At 37.4% G+C, this 23,014-nt stretch overlaps 1 protein-coding gene across 2 annotated transcripts in view; it reads left to right on the top strand.

The window, feature by feature from the left end:
• LOC106092942 (protein gustavus) overlaps positions 1–23,014 on the top strand; it is a 93,546-nt gene that overhangs the window by 54,430 nt on the left and 16,102 nt on the right. Inside the window, exons 1-2 of one of the 2 annotated variants that reach the window (XM_013259894.2) lie at positions 2,076–2,216; positions 2,577–3,466. In XM_013259894.2, coding sequence (XP_013115348.1) covers positions 2,188–2,216; positions 2,577–3,466 — 919 coding nt within the window. In that variant the 5' untranslated portion in view covers positions 2,076–2,187. Of the gene's footprint in view, positions 1–2,075; positions 2,217–2,576; positions 3,467–23,014 lie in introns of those variants that run through there. The other variant, XM_013259895.2, reaches the window with a different exon arrangement.

Here is a 23,014-nt window from a genome sequence, read left to right as displayed (position 1 = left end):
TGGAAAACTCTATGATTATTAGTTGTTTTTAACAGAGCACGTCGTAAAAGAGCGGAAGTTTATTGGTTTATAATTACGGAATTTATTTAAGTCACCCGGCCTGATGGGCTATTTCCGGGGTTACTACAGAAGGAGGCAGACTATGTGGCGCCCCACCAATATTTTCACAGCGTGCCTGGGTATAAATACCACCCTTGCCTCCTGCCGAAAACCTGTCAGGAGGCAAGAATGGTATTTATACCAAAACCCAAAGGCCTATAAGCCTGACATCCTTTCTATTGAAAACCATGGAACGTATTGTGGACACCACGACAAAATGTAGGACATCCAGCGAACTGCTAATCTACAAACAGCATGCCTATGTAAAGAGAAGGTCCGTGGAGACTGCCCTGCACGAGGATGTGCATAAAATAGAAAAATCCTTCGATGCCAAAACGTACACACTGGCGGTATCCATTGACATCGAGGGGGCTTTAAACAATGTGCAACCTGACACACTGATCCAATCCTTAGACCAGTACCGGGTGGACCCAGTCCTTAGAGACTGTACAAACCAATGCTGAGGAGCAGGTGGTGTGGTGCTAACGCTATGACGTCGAGTGTGAACATCTTTACCGACAGTAAAATGGCCATAAAGACAATAACAACAAGGACGGTAAGGACGGTAAGGTCATGATCAGCTGCAGTGTAAGAAGGAGATTAACGCTTTCTCTGAGGATGGCAAAATCCGCATCTTTTGCGTGCCGGACCATAACGGAGTAAGGGTGAGTGTAAGGGCAGACTATTTGGCAGTGAAGGCCAGAAGGCTGCCATCAATAAACTTGTTAACCAAGTTTATTGATGTCGGCGACGAATGCGTATGCAACATTGTGGAACAGCGAAACGGCCTGTAAGACAGCGAAAATCCTATGGGGGGATCCAGGTCGTGAGAAGCTATTGAGGCTATCACTGAAAGGAAGTAAGAAGGAGGTCAGTATAGTTATTGGTATCAAGCAAGTGATAGCATGTGTAGGGCATGCGGGAAAGATGATGAGACGTTGGAGCATTTCCTTTGCTCCAGCTTACGCGTCTGAAAGATACGGGCACTTAGGTAGGGACACTATACCAGACCAGAAAACAATTAAGGATTTTTTTCAGTAGTACGGAATTCATAGATTTTTGACTTGTAGTTGGGCATTTTTTGGGGATAAAGAATTCGAAATTTTGGGAACATTTCATTTTATTAATGTAATAAAGAAGCCATCATGCCTCATGGCTATTATTTAATATAACAAACATTATACAAGATATAGTAACGGCAAATTATATTACAATTATTTTAATGTACTATGCATAAACTACTCAAAGTTATAGAAAAAACTTCCAATTGTAAACAAAAAAGGCTCCCCAGCCTGGTAAATCAGCATAAGTAAAAGCACGGGAACATGGGGTAGGGAAAAACTGCCAACGCAGGTGTTGGGTATAAACACGCCTTTTTACCCTCAGCCATACTTTTCATTGACAGCGGACAATAAGTACCTGTTGGATCACCATAACAAAATAAGTATGTTACTCTCTTTTCTCTTTACTCACTCGCACACAATTTCGTTGAATAATAAGAATACACTGGTAACAGAAATTGCGTTCCACTTATCTATACTCACAAGGGTCAAAACACCTAACGAGTGCATTGTTTTCTGTGCATGTCTTTACATTTGTTTGATAATATGGTGGATCAGAGTTGAATTCCATTTTGTTTTGGTTGTTGGGCATTTGATTCTCTATATTAATTAGTGGTGCACACAGTGAACATTGTCTTCATGCTATCGTCAATGCTCAATTCACATGTATTCTTATTATTGTTTTGGTTTCAGTCGTTGTTGAGACCAAAGAGGCACCCTCTTTGGGTGCCACATCACATGTGTAATGATCGTGCAATGTTTACATGAAAAATTGAAAACAAGGAGACAATAGCATTAGCTGTACAGAAACACATCACCGCGACTGGTATAGGAGACGTTGTTATTCACGATAGTTGATTTAAACTTTTAATTGAATATGTGTTGTATTCCGCAGAACTACAAGCTAATTTTATTTCAGTGTCAAAAGCCTTTGATAAATGACTGTTCATAAAATTTGATGGAAAAGGAGCATTTATAAAGGCTGTCCGAAAAATTGCATGGAAATGAACATCAGATTTTATTCGCAATGAATAACTCGGTGTTGTGGCATAACAGGTATGGCCATTTAAATTCAAAAGCTTTGTCGAAATTATGGCTCATGTGCTCCCGTTTTCAAGTTCATCAGAAATTAAATCAAGCACCCTCTTTGGTTGAGACAGCAACGAATAAATATGTGCATGGGTGTAAGCACCGTTTTTGGGTTTTCGTTTTAAAAACAAATAATATGTTTTCCTTTAAAAGGCATCAACCTTTTTTTTGGATAAATGAATTTTCATTGAAAGAGAGAAATATTAAAAAATATGGGGAGTTAATAACGCATACAATCTCATTTTCATTTCGTGCTCCAATGATATTTCATAAGTATTTTTTATAATATTTTAATTAGTATTTCATTTTTTGTTGCTTTACTTACAGATATATAGGTGGAAAGACGCCTCTGCAAAGGTCAAGTGATAGACGCCGGCAACATACGATTCCAACGACTATCGCTTCTCCGCGCGTTAATTTATCTAGGCTGGAGCATAGAGATTTCGAACGATTGAGGTTGTCTTACAAGGTGGCAGGCATCGATCAAAGAAGAAATCGCAGTTGTCGTGTTATGAACATGGGTCAAAAAATTAGCGGCAGTGTAAAGACTGTAAACAGAAATGATTCTCAAACGCCATTTAAGCCAATAATTCCTAGAGAATTAGCAGTTGACTTTGTTAATCCAGCTCGGATAGATATACTGTTAGACATGCCTCCTGTTAGCAAAGAAGTGCAATTAAGACATTCTTGGAATTCTGAAGACAGATCACTAAATATATTTGTTAAGGAGGAAGACAAGCTTACCTTTCATAGGCACCCAGTAGCCCAAAGCACTGATTGTATACGGGGAAAGATCGGTATGACTAAAGGCCTACATATATGGGAGATCTACTGGCCTACAAGACAAAGGGGTACTCACGCTGTCGTTGGCGTCGCAACATCAGAAGCGCCTCTACATTCCGTAGGGTATCAAAGTTTGGTTGGTTCAACGGATCAAAGTTGGGGATGGGACTTAGGAAGAAACAAACTATACCACGACTCGAAGAATTGTGCGGGTGTTACATATCCGAAAATTTTAAAAAACGACGAAGCTTTTTTGGTTCCTGACAAGTTTCTGGTTGCTCTTGATATGGATGAGGGAACCTTAAGTTTTATTATTGATCATCAATATCTTGGAGTCGCATTTAAAGGATTGAAGGGCAAGAAGCTATATCCTGTTGTATCGGCCGTATGGGGACATTGCGAAGTTACAATACGTTACCTCGGAGGTCTTGATCGTAAGTTCTAATACAGTCATACGCATATATGAAACGTTTATTAAGATAGTAGGTAATTTACAGCTACAAAGACTGAAACAGACATCTCGAACAAAAAATGTTTTGGTCAGATCAATTTCATTTGCAAATAGAGAAACGCATACCTTCCATTTTTTTCGTTTTGATCCCAATAAGCAAAATACGAAATAATATGGCGATCGGTTTACGATAACCCGTGCCGCCACGACGTCCAAAGTTGGATGTTGTACTTTCTAAGGAATCCATTTGAGCATTTTAGGTCCTACCATGAAATTAGTAAACTAAGTAAGCATTTATATGAAATTTTTACACAAAGTATGCTTACCACCACAACTGTAGCGGTGATAAAATGTATAGTTCGGTTCAAAAAAATCTGCAGATTCGTCTTAGCCATGTCCGCCGTCTCGCATATCCTCATATCCTTACATCATTACTACAATTTTATACCACAACAACCAATCGCATGGCAGCCGGTTGTACGTGACCCGATGGAGTCCTTCATCGGCAAGGAATGCCGCCTCAGAGTACAACACACCGCTACAACAACAACAATTTTATACCGATTTGGACGAAATTTTAGTATGGAGTGTGTTATTTATTAATTATCTGTAAGCCTCTGCCAAATTGCATCAAAATCGGTTCAGAATAAGATATAGCTCCCATATAAAGATAGAAGCCGAAGTTGAATTAGTGGGCTGTAGTGACTGTAGGTTTAAAACTACAATGGGAACTATATCAAATTTCGTGCAAATCCGTTGAAAAATGTAGTCACTACATCCTTACAAGAGTAATTCGGGTGTTTTATATAATGAATCTATACTTAAATCTGAGCCGCTTTTAAGCAAAGTTGATAGCGGTTGTCTTTGGTTTTAAAAATTGTCATATTCAATTCCCGTGATGCTTGGTCATCCAAATGCGTTCTTCTCATGAATCACAAAACAACAACAGAGGGACAACCAGCGCAGAAAGGCTATGCGAACAGACGGGCATGACTAAGCCGATAGTAGTGGTGGTAGGTAATATTGTGATTTTGCAAATTCAATATAAATGCGTATTTAGTCAACCAATTTCACATATATATATATATATATATGTATATAAATATATATATATATATATATATATATATATATATATATATATATATATATATATATATATATATATATATATATATATATATATATATATATATATATATATATATATATATATATATATATATATATATATATATATATATATATATATATATATATATATATATATATATATATATATACATATATATATATATATATATATATATATATATATAATAAGCAATATATATATATATATATATATATATATATATTTTGCTTATTACCTTACGTTTACCTTAAACATGTGAAATGAATTTCAATAACAATTTTGTTCGAGACGGATGCTTTTACATTATTTATTCGTTTTTATTTGAAATCGTTAATCATTACTTCAATATATTTTTTTTATTATATCATTTACAAAGTTATGAAACTACTAACAGAATTATACTATGTTCAGACCATTTGGAAATTATAAGGGAACCAATGTATGGAATCTTAAAAAATGGCCATGAGCCATGAACGGAACATACCCATCTGTCAAAATGTCAATTCAACAATACAACAATTAAAAAATTACAATAATTGAAGACGTGCGGGTTAAGAAACTAAAAACATAGGAAACAAAATATCATTAAAAATCATCTCCAGAAATCTTCCAACAAATAATTATTTTAAAATAATTAACCAACAAATTTCAAACGTTAAACGAACAAGTCGTTTTTAAAAACACAATAAGCTAAACGAGTTAGTGTGGACATAGCATTGAGAACGATCTAGTTTTGACACCACATATGTTGTTACCTTGCTAAACTTTATAAAGCTTTGTCAAATTATAATTTGGGTCTGTACAAAATTTAGATCTGTTACTATTATGAACTACAACATACAAAAACAACATATATGTGTGTAAAATTAGCTTCCTATTATGAAGATAAAATATGGAAATAAGTCTACAACTTTTTATTTGTTGGTCTTAACGGTACAAAATGTTCTTGACATTTGTAGAGCAGGATGTGGGAATATATGACAGATATACCAATCTTCAAATCAAACATCTTAAGGTTAAAAAATGCGTATTTTTTGTCCGATTTGGCTGAAATTTAGAATATAGACATATCTATAACTGCCGAATATGGTCCATATCAGTCCGACTTTAGGTGTAGGCCCATACTTTTTGCTCTGGAACCCACATTTTTGTTCCAAATTTATGCATCGTTGGAAAGGTATGAAAATTTCCTTTTAAGTAAGGTATATTGCGTAAGTAGGGCGGTCGGTTTTCATGGCTAATGGTGACGACAACAAAAAATTTGGGAAATTCGACGTTTTTGTAAAATTGACTTTTATGTTGCCGGTTATATAAAATTGGATGGAATTGATATATTTTCATAGTTCTTTTTTGGTTTTGTGGAAGAAGTGATACCAAACAAAAGTTTCTTAAAAATATGTGCAATTAAAAGTAAAACTACTTGAAAATAGACTTTTTTGGTATATTGGCTGTCATAACCTCATTGATGACTAGGATATGGCGAGGCTTACCTTAATTTGTTGGGAACTTTATAAACTTTAATGCAAGCCTAAAAACGTTTAGCAACCCCGTAGAACTTTTGAAATTTAGTTAAAAATGAAGCGCTAAATTGACTCAATTCAATGAGCACTTAAAACTTTTCTTAATACCTCCACTTTGTGAAAATGGAAAGAAATGATACAGCTATCTTCTCTGAAAAATTTTAGAAAAAAAAAAATATTTTTCATATTGAAAACAATGACATTTTGAAACCGGGCCAATGATTAGTTTGTTTATTTTATGCATGGAGGCCACCGTAGCGCAGAGGTTTGCATGCTCGCCTATGACGCTGAACGCCTGGGTACAAATCCTGGTGAGACCATCATAAAATTTTCAACGGTGGTTATTCCCTCCTAATGCTGGCGACATTCGTGAGGTACTATGCCATGTAAAAACTTCTCCTCAAAAGAAGTGTCGCACTGCGGCACGCCGTCCGGACTCGGCAAGCTTAAACTTGGACTGCGCTCATTGATATGTGAGAAGTTTGCCCCTGTTCCTTAATGGAATATTAATGGGCAAATTTGCATTTGAATTTTATTTATACATATACACAAAGAGTATAAAAGTACATTTACATTGGCCAGCCACTAAATCCGGATTTATGGCGTCTTCAAGATTTAAATGCTAAATCCTGTGATTTTTTTGAGGTTTTACCATACAAAAATAAATTTTTGCAGGATTTATTTTTAAATCCAAAATAAACCCGATTTCTTGGCTGAATAATCGATAAAAGTACCAAAATATGAAACTTTTTTGAAGAATTGTATATGGTTGTGTGTGATATGCACATTCATGTACGCTTGTATATGTCACTTCCCAAATATCCCCAAAAACGCAATGTAAACGGACACGAATTGTTTTTGAATTTAGTTAAATCCAGATTAAAAAAAATTCAAAGTTAACGTGGTATAACACTGCTATGACTCTGAAGAAGAAAAATAGCTCCCCGCTTTCAAGTACTCTGGGACGACCAGGTTGTCCCTCCCACAATGGAGACACCAGACAGTGTCCTGCGGGGGGAGACAAAAGAATGCCACAGCCACACGGAAGGGGAAGATTTTCGCTAAAAAAGATAACGAGGAAGTCTTAAACAAGCAAACCAAGAGTTGGCCGTGGAGAAATGGGAGTTCCTCTACAGGGAGGAGAAGGAGGAAGGAACTCTCCTTATGGTGGGCATTGATCAAGTCTCCGCGACAAGTTTGGCTAAGACTAAAGACATGGCATATTACGGGCCATGGCCGTCTTTTTCAAGATTGGAAAGACTAGGATAGGCAAATATCCACATTTTGAGCCATCAGGCGATGCAGTGGCAGGACACTCAACACCGCCTAACGAACGGGGGCAGACGACGAGGCAATCACCGACTCACTCAATATTGGGAAGACTCTTCATTCTGGTGTACCACAAGGTTCCATCTTGGGTCCACTTTTATTTATACTTTACGTGAACGATTTGCATCATTTTACTTCTTGCAGGAGTTGTGAGGCGTTTATGTTTGCTGATGATATTTTCTTGCTATTTAATGGCAGTTCTACAACACCTGATATTCTTGAGAATGATATAAATTGGGTTTTGGACAGGATTGTTAACTGGGCTTCTGCCAATGCTTTAAGAATTAATCCCTCTAAATCCAAGGCTCTAATGTTTGGAAACCTTACTACTACATCTCTTAACATTTTTGTTGGAAATTCGGAGATTGAGTTTGTCGACCGACATAGATGTTTGGGTGTTATTGTTGACACTGAGTTATCTTTTAGGACCATATTGATGCCTTGTCAGGGAAGGTTTGGTATTGCCTTCGTAAAATGTATTCTTCTATTGTTTACCTACCTTTCAAGGTGAGAAAGCTTCTGGCTTATTCTCTGTTAATGTCTCAGATACTTTACGGTTTGGAGGTTTTTTCAGGTACTATTCAGGCTAACTTTACAAAATTGAGGCGAATTGTAAATTCCGTTGTGCGGTTTGTCTACAATGTCCGAAGACGAGATCGTGTATCTTGCTTTGTAAAACGTTTTCTTAATTGCTCATTTAAAAGGTTTGTTGAGTGTAGGAATTTACTACTTTTTCATAACGCTTTTGCTAATATTAGACCTGTTCCTCTAAGGAGGATTTTTGTATTCTCTCGGTCTACTAGAAACCCGCAATTATTTATTCCTAGAATTAGAAGAAACATATATGTGAGATCATATGCTGTTAGAGTAGCAAGATGCTGGAACCGACTGCCTCATGAATTACGCATCTTTTCCCATTCCAACAACGTTTTCCGTTTAAAACTTCTTGATTTTTATAACTCTTTTGCTGATGGTTAATTTTTTCTCCTTGTTCTATTCTTACTTCGGATTTTCAAAGCTGCACTATTTTTAATTCCCGTGCACTTAGTTGGACCACTTTCTATTTATCGCTCTCTTCCATTTGGATTTCTTTTATATTCTTTATTTTTAATGGCTGGGGAGCCAAATATTAGGTAAATATAATAAAGTACCTCATTTTGTTAAGAAATGAATTTAATTATCTGTTATACTCAGGTTACTGAAATGTTTGTATGTAATTATTTTATTGGCCTTATTGGCTTTATATTACATATTTGGTTAATAAATGAAATGAAAAATGAAATGAAATGACTACGATAAGCAAAGAACCTAGTGTAGGGGCAAGAGTCTCAACACAGCCTAACGAACAGGGACCCGACGACGCACCCACGTCGGAGCTGCAACGGCTGGTGAGGAAAACAAAACAGACGGGAAAATAGATACCAATAGGGTAGGATGCGAACTCTTACCACATTTCGTAGGGCAGTACCAATATTAACAAGAGGGGTCAAGCCTTTGCAAAATTCCAGAATACTAACGACCTAATTACATATTGGTTACATAGATACCTTTGTTAATAGGATGAGGGAGGAGGTTTAAGAAGTGACAATATGTTCGGAAAATATAATCGATGAGGTTCATGGAGATTTCCTTCTCTGCCCATCGCTACATTAGGTTTAGAGAAGCAATGGCCGAAATCGATAAGCTTCCGTAATAAACCAACTGGACAAAATACAGATGACTAGTCAGAAAAAGACTTGGGCAAGATAATTTAGATTGTCGAAGTATAGAAGACATTAACGACAATGTCAACAGGATTACGACTGTACTTGTGGGGTCTTTCGAAGATAGTTGTCCTCTTTGAGAACGGTAATCAGCCCAAGAAAAACTTTGGATGACCGGGGAGATTCGCAATATTCGGAAAGAGGTTAGCAGACTTTATAACAGAGCACATCGTAAAAAAGCAGAACTATATTGGGATGTGTATTACACACGGCTTCCTCGAAGCTTTTCTGCGGACAGGTCAATAGCGCTAATGAAGCCGCCAAGATGAAAACGTTTCTCTCAAAACCCCATGTCCAAACTGAAAAGTTCGTAGACGACATGGTAGTGAGAGCAGAGACAATGGAGCACATGTTGAGGCTTTTGATAAAAACGCACGGAGTCGCCGAAATCTTAGAATAATGAGACTGATTGTAGGCTTATCATCACAGAATTTATGGTCAAGGAAGCCTTGAGGAGCTTCAAACCATTTGAGTAACTCGGACCTGATGGAATATTTCCGGCGTTACTACGAAAAAGGCCGACTATCTGGTGCCTCATCTGGCAACTATTTTCACAGCGTGCCTAGGACTTCCATATAGTCCGAAAGCCTGTCAGGATGCAAGGGTGGTATTTTTATCCAAACCTAGCAAGGCAAGTTATACGACACCAAAGGCCTACAGACCCATAAGCCTTACGTCCTTTCTACTCAAAACCATCGAATGTATTGTGGATACCATGATAAAGAGTATGACATCCAGCAAAGAGCATAAACACAAACAGCATGCCTGCACGAGGTTGTGCATAAAATAGAAGAATCCTTTTATGCCAAGACGTACACATGCGGTCCCATGGGTGACCACCATAATTGATCTATTACGGATGCTGACTGTCTTGGCATAGGTGGAGTGATGAGGACCACACCCACTAGGGTACTGGTGACTAATCTAGATATCAGAACCATTAACATACAGATTATGTCTGAGGCAGCCACTGCGGCTTTGAGACTTAAGGCGATGAAAGAATGGATTGAGTATGGGAGCAGCTCATACCATCGCGGTATAAACGAGGCGACAATAGGAAACCGGAAAGGAAGGGAAGCGATTTCTCTAAAAAGAAATTTTATTTTAAGTTAGGAATTCCGTGCTACTAACAAAATCCTTAATTATTTTCAAAGCCACTCTCCCAAGTTGTTTCATGTCTGATATTGTGTCTCCACCTTTGTACCAGTATGCCCTACACATGCTATCACTTGCCGCACCGATTTTACATAAGTGAGCTCGTAGTCCCTTGTGTCCCGTTACGATACCAATAGCTATACTGACCTCCTTCTTGCTTCCTTTCAGTAATAGCCTCGTCTTCTCACGATCTGGATCCCCCCATAGGATTTTCGCCGTCCTACCGACCATTACCGACAGTAAAATTGCCATAAGGGCAATAACAACCAGGAAGGTAGGGCATTCGGGAAAGATGATGAGATGTTGGAGCATTTCCTTTGCTCCAGCTTTCGCGTCTGACTGATACCGGCACATAGGTGGGGACGGAATTCCTAACATGGATTTTTGACTTGTAGATGGGCATTTTTGGGGATAAAGAATTCGAAATTTGGGAACATTTCATTGCTTTTTATTATACTTAAGACTATAGATACATATATTCTTACAGACTAATATAAATATACATATGTACAAACAACATTGATATTTAACTAGGTTTTAAGTATAGTATAATTTTTCTTTTTAATGAGTATCTATCCTCGGTAAGATCAAAAAGATGATAATATTTATTAAAATAAAAACAAACGACGAAAAGGATCATTTGCAAAATCGCTTTGATGATATTGAATATTAAGCCGCTGAAAATTTCTCGTTGGTCTTGAAGGGACGTTAATATTAAGCCAGCTCAACAAAAATTCGGACTTCAAATTCCCGTGTAAAACATTTGAGATGAAAGTGATGTTCAACATTTTCCTGCGGCTACTGAGAGCAGGGAGCTTTATTATTTATTAGTGTTTGATAATTCCAACCACGATTACAGAGGTAAAATAGCAGAAATTGTTTCTGTACTGACTCAATTTTATTTCTGTGAATAGTGTAAACAGAATCCCAAATAACTGATCCATATTCAAGTGTACTTCGGACAAGAGAAATATTTAAGTTCTTAGTAACTGAAGGACCATCAAATTCTTTACTCCATCTTTTCATAAATCCAAGAGAACTAATATTAAATTTACGATCTAAGAGGATGCCAAGATCTAGAAACGTTTCTTCTATGTCAATTTCACGACCGTTAAGATGTAAACTTTTTCACAAGTGTTGCGTTCTATAGAAAGATATTAATTTACATTTGAAGATATTCAGTTCCATTTAATTTACATTACACCACAAACAAAGGTCGAGTTGTAACAAATCCTGCTCAGAAGGAACACAGAGCGATTTGAAAATTTTGACATCATCAGCATACATTAAGATTGAACATTAAAAAGAATTGGGGCCCATATAACTGCCACTTGGAACACCGGATTTCACAAAAATTGAGTTAGAAAAAGAATCGCCGAAGTGTAGATTCTGAACACGTCCAGATAAGTAATAACTAACCCAATTTAATAATGCAGGAAAACCCCGATTTTACCAAGCTTAAACAAGCAAGTTACTAAAGTCGGTATGTATAGAATCAGTCTGTTTCCTCTGGCTAAATCCATCATTGACAAGAGTTACTAACTGTAAAACAGTTGATCGAACTTTACGAATCCCGTGTTGCGCATCTGAATAAATTGAAGAAATTTGATGGGAGATGTTATCAGCCATAATCTTATCAAAAAGTTTTGGTATAGTACTTAACTTTGCAATGCCTCTATAATTTGATACATTGAACTTACTTCTAAATTAAAACATGGGAATAATATAGGATTTCTTCCATAGTTCAGGTACAAGGCCCAATTTTATAGATCTATTGAAAATCGCGGTGAAAGGAAATTAATGGTGATCAGCGCAAAATTTAAGTACACTAGCGGGTACCCCATCAGGGCCTGGTTTAAAAGAGCACTTTAGAGATTTCAAGTTCTCAGAAACGGTATCAATAGTTATTCGAGGCATACTTATTAAAGAGGATTGAAGAATCTCGTACGGATATTGAGAGTTCATATCATCCATTTTATCAAAATATGTCGGGCAAAAAAGTTTGCAAAGATGTTACAAATTTCTTTATTTTCTTTGGCGATTAGTAAACCATGTTTAAGGGTGTTAGGAAGAGTGCAACATCTTCGCTTCGAATTAACAAATTTATAATTTTTTTTTGAATCTGATTTAACTGGTTGCTTCATGGAACATTACGCAATTACTGTAGTCAATATTGTTTTCGGTATTATATTCCGACCTAGAAATTGAATACATGGAAAAATCCGTAGGAGAACCAGACATTTTATATTCCTTAAATAACTCCAATGAGGTCCAGTAAATGTACGTTTTGAGATTTTGAACATGTAAATAGTGTATCATAAGAATTACGCAACACCTCATTAAGATTATTAGATTTTAATACATCCTCCCAAACGACATTGGATAAAAGACTATTCAATTTTACATAATCTGCTTTAGGAAAAAAGTAGGCTCTATCAGTCTTGACCACTTGCCTCTTAGGTTTATGAAGAGATGGAATAAATATTTTTGTATAAATAGTTGGGTGAAACTTGTCTTCTGGTAACACTAGAGGATTACAAGAATTTATGCAAAAATCATGAGGCTGATTAACGAAAATAAGATTTAATAATTTATTCTGAGTATTGAATATACGATTCATTTGAAACATAGCATAATTAAGCAAAGGTTAAATTTTATCACTACTAACAACATAAGCAAAACCAGGTATGAGAACATTGCTGTCAAAATGTTGATTGCACGAGATTAATGGTAAATTGAGGTCGCCAAATGCAAGTAAGAAATCAGAGGTTTTATTTAACTTACAGATATCATAGCAGATAAATGTCTATTATAAATAATAGAAGAAGAATTTGGTGGGATGTAAGAGCATGTAACAAATAAAAAGGAATTCTTTATACGTATTTTCACTGCTAAAAATTCAATATTATCGATATTAGGTAAGAGAATTATTTCAGAAATAAATTCTAAAGAAATTGCAATCAAAGCTCCTCATCCAGCTTTTTTTGACCTACTATTACGGTCACATCGAAAAATTTGGTATTTTGAACATAAAATTTTAGAGTAAAAATTATAATATCATAACAAAAACAAAATCTATTAGTGTACAAGGAAGATAATTTGGTGTTAAGCCCTCGAACATTCTGGTAAAGTACATATAAAAAATCTTTAGGTGGTGTAATTAGTTTTTTGGAGCTTCAATTGAGAATGAAGGTAAAACTACAAAATCAGATCTTGGGTTGACTCTATAAATAAACAACGGTTCTAGGTGGTCAAAATGTTGGATTCACCACGTATTCAAAAACGTCTTCCGATACAAATATTTTAAATGAGGCCATTCTACGCTTCTCAGCAAATCGAAATTTTATAACTTCAACATCAACATTTTTCAGTTTTCAGTTTCCATTTTACGTACGATAAGATTTCATCAGATGATGTTTTACCAGCGAAACGCGAAGCAAAAATAGTCTTTTCGGTACAAGAATTTTCAGCTGTCCAGATGTTCACATGTTCCGGGAGTTGTAGATGGTATTGTACCAGGTGACGCAACTGGAGAATAGAATATATTGGGTTCAGAAGATGTTGTGTTCACTGCATCCTTACGATTTGGGTATCATGTTTGCAGTTGAAAACTGAAAATGTGTAGAAGCGCTATTTACGACGGCTCCAGTTGCTTCAACCACGTTGATAAAAGGAACTGAAGTTGTAGATTTAGTTGAGACGATATTTTTTTCCCTTAAAGAGTCTGAAGGTGAATGTAGATATTTCTCAAGACATTACATATGACGTCAAATTCCTGCAATATATTCTTAAAAAATGTTAAAATTTCAGCATCATAAATTTTACATTTTGCATTTTGAACAGCACCAACGAAGTCCTTTTTCCTCTAGTAAGTTGACTACAGTGCGGGCGGCTAACCCCACGCACTTTGAATGATATAAAGATAAACAAAGCCAACATGAGACCATGGATTCGGTTTCGTTATCAATTTTGCAGTTCGACTTGGAGCAACTCATTATTATAAGGTTCAATCCCTAGTGGGGTTTAAGTAGCAGAAGTGAATACCAGTTGCTTTTCGAGACAGCAAACAAATAACAAAAAAGCTTAGCTTGTTTAACAACCTTTGGTGTGGTGTACTCTACTCACTATATATTGACAAATATATGATAGACACAGAGCAGCAACGATGATGACAGCAATTACAACAACACCGGAGTAAGGCAATGCACCGGAGTAAGACAATGCTGATTTGTTCAAAAGAGTACAATAACAAATTAAGGAACAAATAAGCTCTCACTATTGATAACAAATAACAAACAGCAAATAAGAAAACACAATCAGCGACGAAATGATGGAAAACTGTTCTTAAATTTGAACCACAGCTAGTTAAAAGCGCTTTCAAAGAATTGGAAACACAATGAAATAAAATTTTTTGAATCTTTTGAGCTGGTTTTTAGCAACTTTTATTTTATTTAACAACAGATATAGATGAGAACAGTATGCGCAAACAAAAACACGTCCTTACGGTTTGACAACTCTGATATAATAATGTAATAAAGAAGCCATAAGGCCCATTATACAAAATATAGTAACCGCAAATTATATTACAATTGTTTGAATGTACTATGCATAAACTATTCAAAGTTATAGAATAAAAATCCAATTGTAAACAAGAAAAAAAAAGCTCCCCAGCATGGTAAATCAGCAAAAGTAATAGCACGGGAACATGGGGCAGAGAAAAACTGGCAACGCTGGTGTTGGGTGTAAACACGCCTTTTTACCCTCAGCTATCCATTTCATTGACAGCGGACAATAAGTACTTGTTGGATCACCGCCAATTTCTATTTATACCTGTTTAAGCAACCATAGCAAAATAAGTATGTTACTCTTTTTACTCACTCACACGCAATTTCGTTGAAAAATAATCTATACTCACTGAAGGCTGAAAACACCTAAAGAGTGCATTGTTTGTGCATGTTTTTACATTTGCATTGATAATTTAGTGGATATCCAGCGAACTGCTCAGATACAAACAGCATGCCTATGTCAAGTGAAGGTTTTGTGCATAAAATAGAAGAATCCTTCGATGCCAAGACGCACACATAAGTGTCATGCGTTGACGTTCGAGGGGGTTTTTAGCAATATACGGACCGACGCACTGATCCAATCCTTAAACCGGTACCGGGTGAATCGAGTCCAGGTGGATAAATACGGGTCCCATGACATAAATATTAGGGAGAAAGTGGCACAGATCACGCCACAGGGGGACATTTTATCGCCACTCCTATGGGTGACCACCATTATCCCATGGCAGCAAGTTGTAGGCACCGGATTGACCTGATGGAATCCTCATTGTCAATTCAAGAAGGGATAGTGATTGTTAGTTTAAGCGATGCGTCAAAACTATCACTATTTCCTTTCTTGAATTTCTGAATCTGTAACTTGTAACTAGTAGAAAAATGGGCAAGCAATAACACATGGGGTTGTCTTAATAGATTGCCAAATGGCCTTTATTTTGTTTGAGCTTATATACTCTTACAGTTAACAATGGGCTTAAAGACAAATGCTTATTAATACGAAAGTTATATCAAAAGAAGTAAAAGCAAACTCAAGAACTAAATGCAGTTATGCAGACGCATGCACATTAAAATTGAGTTGATTGACTCTACGTATGTGCTATGCAAATGCATTTGCATAACTGCTGAGTTGCCGAAAATGGTCAATGACTCGATTTGTTCATTGACCTATATTGACGCATTTATTAAAATGTTTGTTTCAATTGATGGCATAAATTTTGTTTCTATGTTCTTAACATTCTCCTCCGCGTTGAACAGCGTTCAACAAATGTATGTCAATCACAGTAGATATATATGGTTTATATAATGATAAATTACATTTATTAGAATTTAAAGTTCTTAGTTAACAGTTAAAAATTAAAGCTTTTACTTGATATGATATGGTGATAAGATAATTATTTAATGCTAAATATTAATAGTGTAAGTTCATTTCCATATTAATTTTATTGAATGTTCCAAAAAATTAGAGTAAGTTTACAAATTCTAGTCTACTTGAAGTCTGGAGAGTTTTACAAATGCGTATAATTTCCTTTAAGTTTTCGTTTACAAGAATTTAGTATCTACAACTATTCATTCAATTATTTTTCTATTTATGAATAAGAAATAGGTGCAATTTTAAAGTACAAGGAAATAAGGATAGTAAAGATTTAGTTGATATAAACTAGCTTAAACGACAAATCTGGGCCTTGGTGTTGGTCCATCGTTGCTTGGTTGAATCTGGTGTATGTTTACTTTAAACCTCTTGGATAATAGCCATCTAGATATAAATATAGCAATTATGATCATACGGATGATTAATGCTGCATATGCTACCGATGTGCTATGTTTGTGTTGGTAGTGGTGCCCATTGTAAGCCTCTTCTATAGACCTTATCCTGAGTTGGATGGATGAAAGTTCGGCGAACTGTGAAGTGAACTGGTCTAATACAGAGGACTGCTGGTTTTGCTGATAGTGTCATCAAGGGAATGGTAAGGCCTCATTAACTCTACGAATGTCCAAGACTGGTGTATGATGATTTTAGAACGGATGATATATTACGTTGGCCTGTTAGATGGATAAAACCATGCTTAAGGATGCACTCTGGCTTTAATGTCAAAATTCCAGATCCTTCCAAGCTAAGAGGTATGATATTCTTTTCGCATACCACTGTAACTTGTGCATCTGGAAGAGTTGCATACATCCATTGATTTTGGCCCTTTAAAGGTGTCCCTGACACATTTGTATGGAGTGTCGTCAACTGGCAATTCGCGTATGTTCTGTTCTGCAACAAATTAATTTCACATGCGCACATTTCTTCTCCAAAGGTGAATAGCAAGTACACACCATAACATATGAACAAATCCTTATTGATCACATCACATTTTTGTAATTGTGCTTGCGCAACTGGAAATAATGTCCTTGTTCGATGTTTACCGCCAACATTGGGTTACAAATATTTATTACTGCTAATGAGTCACCTATCTGGTTGGGTACTGGAATAAGGTGAAATAGCTTAAAGTCATCAGTGTCAAAAAGGGTAGCGTTATAGTAAACACTACATGATATTGTATATATCTAATAAATCGTCATCGGAAACGGACAGCCTTAATGACTTTGGTGTGTGAGTCTTAATCTGTTTCATCTCGGCTTGAAGTTGCGTTGGAGTTAGTAAAAGCGGATTGATCTTCCCATGATGGACATGGGACCTTCAGATCTCCAGATCTTCTTTAGTATGTTGTAGGTCTTCTACAATGTGGAGACAAGACTTATTCATTTTCATCACGCTGCACATGTGTTGCAGTGTGTTGATCCCGTCAGATCTGCCCTGTACATTGATAGGTCATAGTATACAACAAGATTCCATTGACTTGTCGCAATTCTCATGGTTCCAATTTTTTCGAAGTGAACTCCTATCTTGTTTCCGAATTTTGTAATATCTATTTGATTTGCAGAAATGATGGGAATAATTACCAATAGGGCTAAAAGGATTGTGAATAGTTGTTTTCCAGGTAATCTGATTCTTTTCCGTTGAGGTTCGTTGTTATCAATTTCATCAGCACAATCATAGTCAGATGTAGAGATCTGTTTCTGGTCAGCGTTAGCGGCACAGTCATTTTCGGATTCAGTGATATTCTCAATCGGCAACAGTGCAAGTCGATGAATTGGTCGTTTGAACACTGCAGTAGCAGTTTTTACTTCAGCAACTCTAACTGCTCCATCATCACCCGAGTGGACATGACAAATTCTCCCCAATGGCCATTTCATTACAGGTAGATTATCGTCTTTAATGATGACCATATCTCCAACTTTCACATTGGGAGCCCTTGTTCTCCATTTGTGGTGTTGTTGGAGTTCATTTAAAAATTCTGAGGACCATCTTCTCCAAAAATGTCGTTTTAAGTGGGACACCAGCTTCCAATGGGTTAATACTGATGTTTTCATTGTTTCCGCACGGCTGTCGACTTGAGATGTCAGTGCTTCGCCAATGGGGAAATGACCAGGGGTTAATGCTTCGAGGTCATTTGGATCATTCGTAATTGGTGTCAACGGACGTGAATTTAGTATAGCTTCTATTTCCGCAATTACTGTCTCTAATTCAACATGGGTTAAAGATTTAGTGGAAACGCTGCGTACCAGCAAATATTTGGCGGACTTTACAGCGGCTTCCCATAATCCCCCAAAGTGAGGGGCTCTGGGTGGAATATAATGAAAACATATTCCTTTTGAACTGGATGCGGAACTAATTGATTCTCTTGCCTTGGCTGAATATATGTTTTCGGCTAGTCCCGCCAATTGGTTCTTGGCTCCCACGAAGTTAGTTGCATTATCTGAATATATATTTTGGCAGTGATCTCGGCGAGCAATGAATCTTTTAAGTGCACCAATGAATGACTCTGTTGACAGATCAGATACCAACGCTAGATGCACAGCCTTTGTTGTAAAACAGCAAAACACTGCGATGTAAGCTTTTGTGGGGTTTTTACCTCTGACTTTGTGATGAATCCAAAAGGGTCCGCAGTAGTCTACTCCTGAATTGATGAATGGTCGAGTAGGAACTATTGCCCATGACTTGTTGACACAGTTTTGGTTGCGCTCTTGTGCATCGGACGCATTTTTGCACAACCGATCGTGCTGTTATCTTTCCTCTGATTGGCCAAAATCGTTGAATAGCAGATATTTTGTTGGCCACGAAAGTATTGTCGGTCGAAGACTGTGCATTGATCCAGTGTAAGACAATCTCGGAGCCGGTCCAAATGTATATTGGGTTCTTCTGCATATTGAGCTCTCCCTTTATTTTGTTTGCGAGTTGAACTGCTTTCAAAGCGGCACATAGCCCAAGTCGAGGTAGTGTTTGTTGCTTTAAAGGAGCCACCCTTGATTTTGCACACAGCAATCGTACAATGACTCGTCCATCCCTCAGAACGGCACGAATATATGCAGCTGCACCGTAGGCCTTTTCAGATGCGTCAGCAAATACGTGTAGCTGGGATTTTGTTGGGATATCGCCTTGAAAGATGTGTCGCGGTACCTTGAACTCGTTTAAACTCTCCAAATCTTGTCTGAAAGCAAGCCAGTCAGCATGAAGATTTGCTGGTAGTGGATCATCCCAAGATAGTTTATGCATCCATAATTCCTGAATAAATATCTTTGCCTTAACAATGTGGATCAAAAAGTTTTGCTAACTCGGATGTAACTGTTCGTTTTTTGACTGTCCGAACTTCGTTCAGTTTCACCTTGATGCAGAAGTGGTCACTTTGAGGTAACCAAAACAGTCCTAATGTTTTTACAGTATCGGATTTATTCAAATCATCTACATTAAGGCTCATTTGTTGGTCAGCCTTTGGTATGTCTTTCAATAGGCTGGGATGGTTTGCGCACCACTTTTTCAAATTGAACCCATGTTTTTTCAAGATCTGCACCAGCTGTTTCTGAGTCTCAATTGCGGTGTTCATGTTGTCTGATCCGCCGAGACCATCATGAACATAAAAATTATCCTTTAGCATCGTTGAACCAAGCGGACATTTGGTAACGAGGTATGGAGCTGCCCTTGTGCCATATGTCACTGTATTGAGCACGTAGTAATTAATCGGCATTACTGGATCTTCCCTCCAAATTATCAGTTGATATTGGTGATTGGTGGAATCTATTAGTATCTGCCTATACATTTTTTCGATGTCAGTCGTGAAGACGAATCTCGGCAATCGGAAACTGAGTAGAATTAAGAACAGATCACTTTGCACGACTGGCCCAGTGTACATAATGTCGTTCAAGGATAATCCAATTGATGTTTTCGCTGATGCGTCGAACACCACTCTAAGTTTTGTTGTAGTTGAGTCGGGTTTCAGCACGCAATGATGTGGAATGAAATACTTCGGATCCATCAGGTTGTCTAGTTCAACTTTCCGCATATGGCCCAATTCTTCATATTCGCGCATAAAACGTACGTATTGTGTACGTATCTCCGGGTTTTTTTGCAATCGTCTCTCAAGGCTGATGAATCGATTGTAGGCTAAATTTTTGCGACTGACCCAGTGCCTGAGGGTTTTCGCGAAATGGAGGGCTGACGATGAATCGGTTGTCTAAGCTAGTCTGCACATGATGCACGAAATGAGATTCACATTGATCTTCTGCTGGAGATAATACCTTTTCGTTGGATCCGAACTCATCCATTTTCCAAAGTTGTTCAATCGCAGTTTCTAGTGATGTTTCACTATCAAATATTGCACACGTTGGTGCTTTTGACTGACTGTCAATGTTGTGTTGTCGGATTTGTCCACCGACGATCCAGCCAAGTGAAGTATTTTGAAGTGTTCGAAAATCATCAGCAAGTCTTATAGTTCCAGGTTGCGTGAGACTAAAGTGAAATTCAGCACCAAGTAGAATATCTATTGGGGTCTGCTAGATGAATGTTCCTTGGAATGTTCCATGTGGAAGCGTCAACGTTCTGGTTTGGTTGTGGTGGAATGATAATTGGTAAGACGAAGGCTTCCAAGTTTGCAGAGAAACAATGATCTCTTGATGTCATTTCAACATTTATACGATGAGTTGCTCTTTTCTGGACCTTTCCAACTCCATCAATGCATAGCGATGCTTCCGCTGGTGAGAGAGATAACTTTCGAATTAGCCTTTCCGTTACAATATTCACTTGAGAACCTGAGTCCAGCACTGTTGTCCTGCCGGTTTATCCTTGACTACAATAGAATCCATTAATTAAACCTGGAATTCTAAGAAAGATAGTAATTCATCAATTGTTTGTTTGTCTTTTGTTTACCGAGTGCTTGCATGATCCTAATGTGAAGGTTACGATCCATCTTTTTAACCATTAATGTCAGCAGTATGGCGTCCCAGAGGAAGTATCAATCCCAGATTATTCAGTGCCCACAGACATTCTCTCGTGGTGTCGTGCAAATCTTTGATTTTAGCTGCAGAGGATGTCCCCGTTGGTTGATTTAGGATCTTCTCAACTAATGTTGCCACTAAAACCCTTTTGTTGTTGTAACGCTCCTGCAGGAACAACCAAGCTGTTCTGTAATTTTCATCTATTAATGTCAGTTGGTTTATATGGTTGCTTGCTTCTCCAGAAATGTTTGTTTACAGGTACTATATTTTCTGTACGTTGGGCAGCAGTTGCCTATCTACAATACCATCTCCGAGAATAGTTCATAAAATTCATTCGACTTCAAATAGTCGCCGTTGAACTGCGGGATTGTTACCTTTGGAAGTGGTAATGCATGTAGTGGCACTGAATTGATTGCCCGTGACTGTCTATATGTAACTGGTTCCTTATATTTGTCTGCCATTACAGAAAGCCTTATAAAGGGTGATTTTTTTGAGGTTAGGATTTTCATGCATTAGTATTTGACAGATCACGTGGGATTTCAGACATGGTGTCAAAGAGAAAGATGCTCAGTATGCTTTGACATTTCATCATGAATAGACTTACTAACGAGCAACGCTTGCAAATCATTGAATTTTATTACCAAAATCAGTGTTCGGTTCGAAATGTGTTCAAATTTTGACAAATTTTGTTCAGCGATGAGGCTCATTTCTGGTTGAATGGCTACGTAAATAAGCAAAATTGCCGCATTTGGAGTGAAGAGCAACCAGAAGCCGTTCAAGAACTGCCCATGCATCCCGAAAAATGCACTGTTTGGTGTGGTTTGTACGCTGGTGGAATCATTGGACCGTATTTTTTCAAAGATGCTGTTGGACGCAACGTTACGGTGAATGAACACATTTCGAACCGAACACTGATTTTGGTAATAAAATTCAATGATTTGCAAGCGTTGCTCGTTAGTAAGTCTATTCATGATGAAATGTCAATGCATACTGAGCATCTTTCTCTTTGACACCATGTCTGAAATCCCACGTGATCTGTCAAATACTAATGCATGAAAATCCTAACCTCAAAAAAATCACCCTTTAATTTGGTGTTGAACGGAATCTTCTAAGGCATAATATTCCTCTTGGTCAAGACCTGATTGCGATGGATCCTCCAGATGCTGCCATACTTCATCGTAAAGGTTCTGTATTTAAAGCTACAGGCCTTTGACTGTCTCGATCTTGATGGATTAGAATTGTATTGGTTTGCCGTCCTCCACCGATGTCAAACCCTGCAGGAATCGGTTTAAGGCCGTCATCCGAGCCTTTATTTTCCTAGTTATCCCTTGATGCGGGTTAAACTCCTATTGCTGAATTTGTAAAGTTGGTGGGTTCTCGTTCACCTACTCTCTTGTTGATGGCAATGGCTTATATGGTTTGGCTCTTAGGATCTTTATGCACTCTTCAATGTCAGTCACGGCGGCACTATACGTAGCTCCCACAGATGTGTGTAAATTCTCCATTATGTAAGGATCATCAGCCGACAGCGTTGGGTCATTTCGTATAGCATTTTCTGTTCGTTCAAATGGCTGCCACAGGAATGTCAACTCTTCCGATTTTTTTCATAAAATTCCAACGTTCTACGATCATGGGGGGCCTTCTTAATATTGGCTATCGATTTCTCGATCTCCAATGCCTTCTCCCTCTGCTGTGCCATGCATTGTTGTAGATTGGACATCGTTCTACCTTCTCGACCGAGTTCTGTTGATTGAT

Source organism: Stomoxys calcitrans, chromosome 3 (assembly GCF_963082655.1).
Source record: "Stomoxys calcitrans chromosome 3, idStoCalc2.1, whole genome shotgun sequence".
Lineage (NCBI taxonomy): Eukaryota > Metazoa > Arthropoda > Insecta > Diptera > Muscidae > Stomoxys > Stomoxys calcitrans.
The sequence above is the reverse complement of the archived record's forward strand: the minus strand, read 5'-3'. Positions and strand labels throughout refer to the sequence as shown.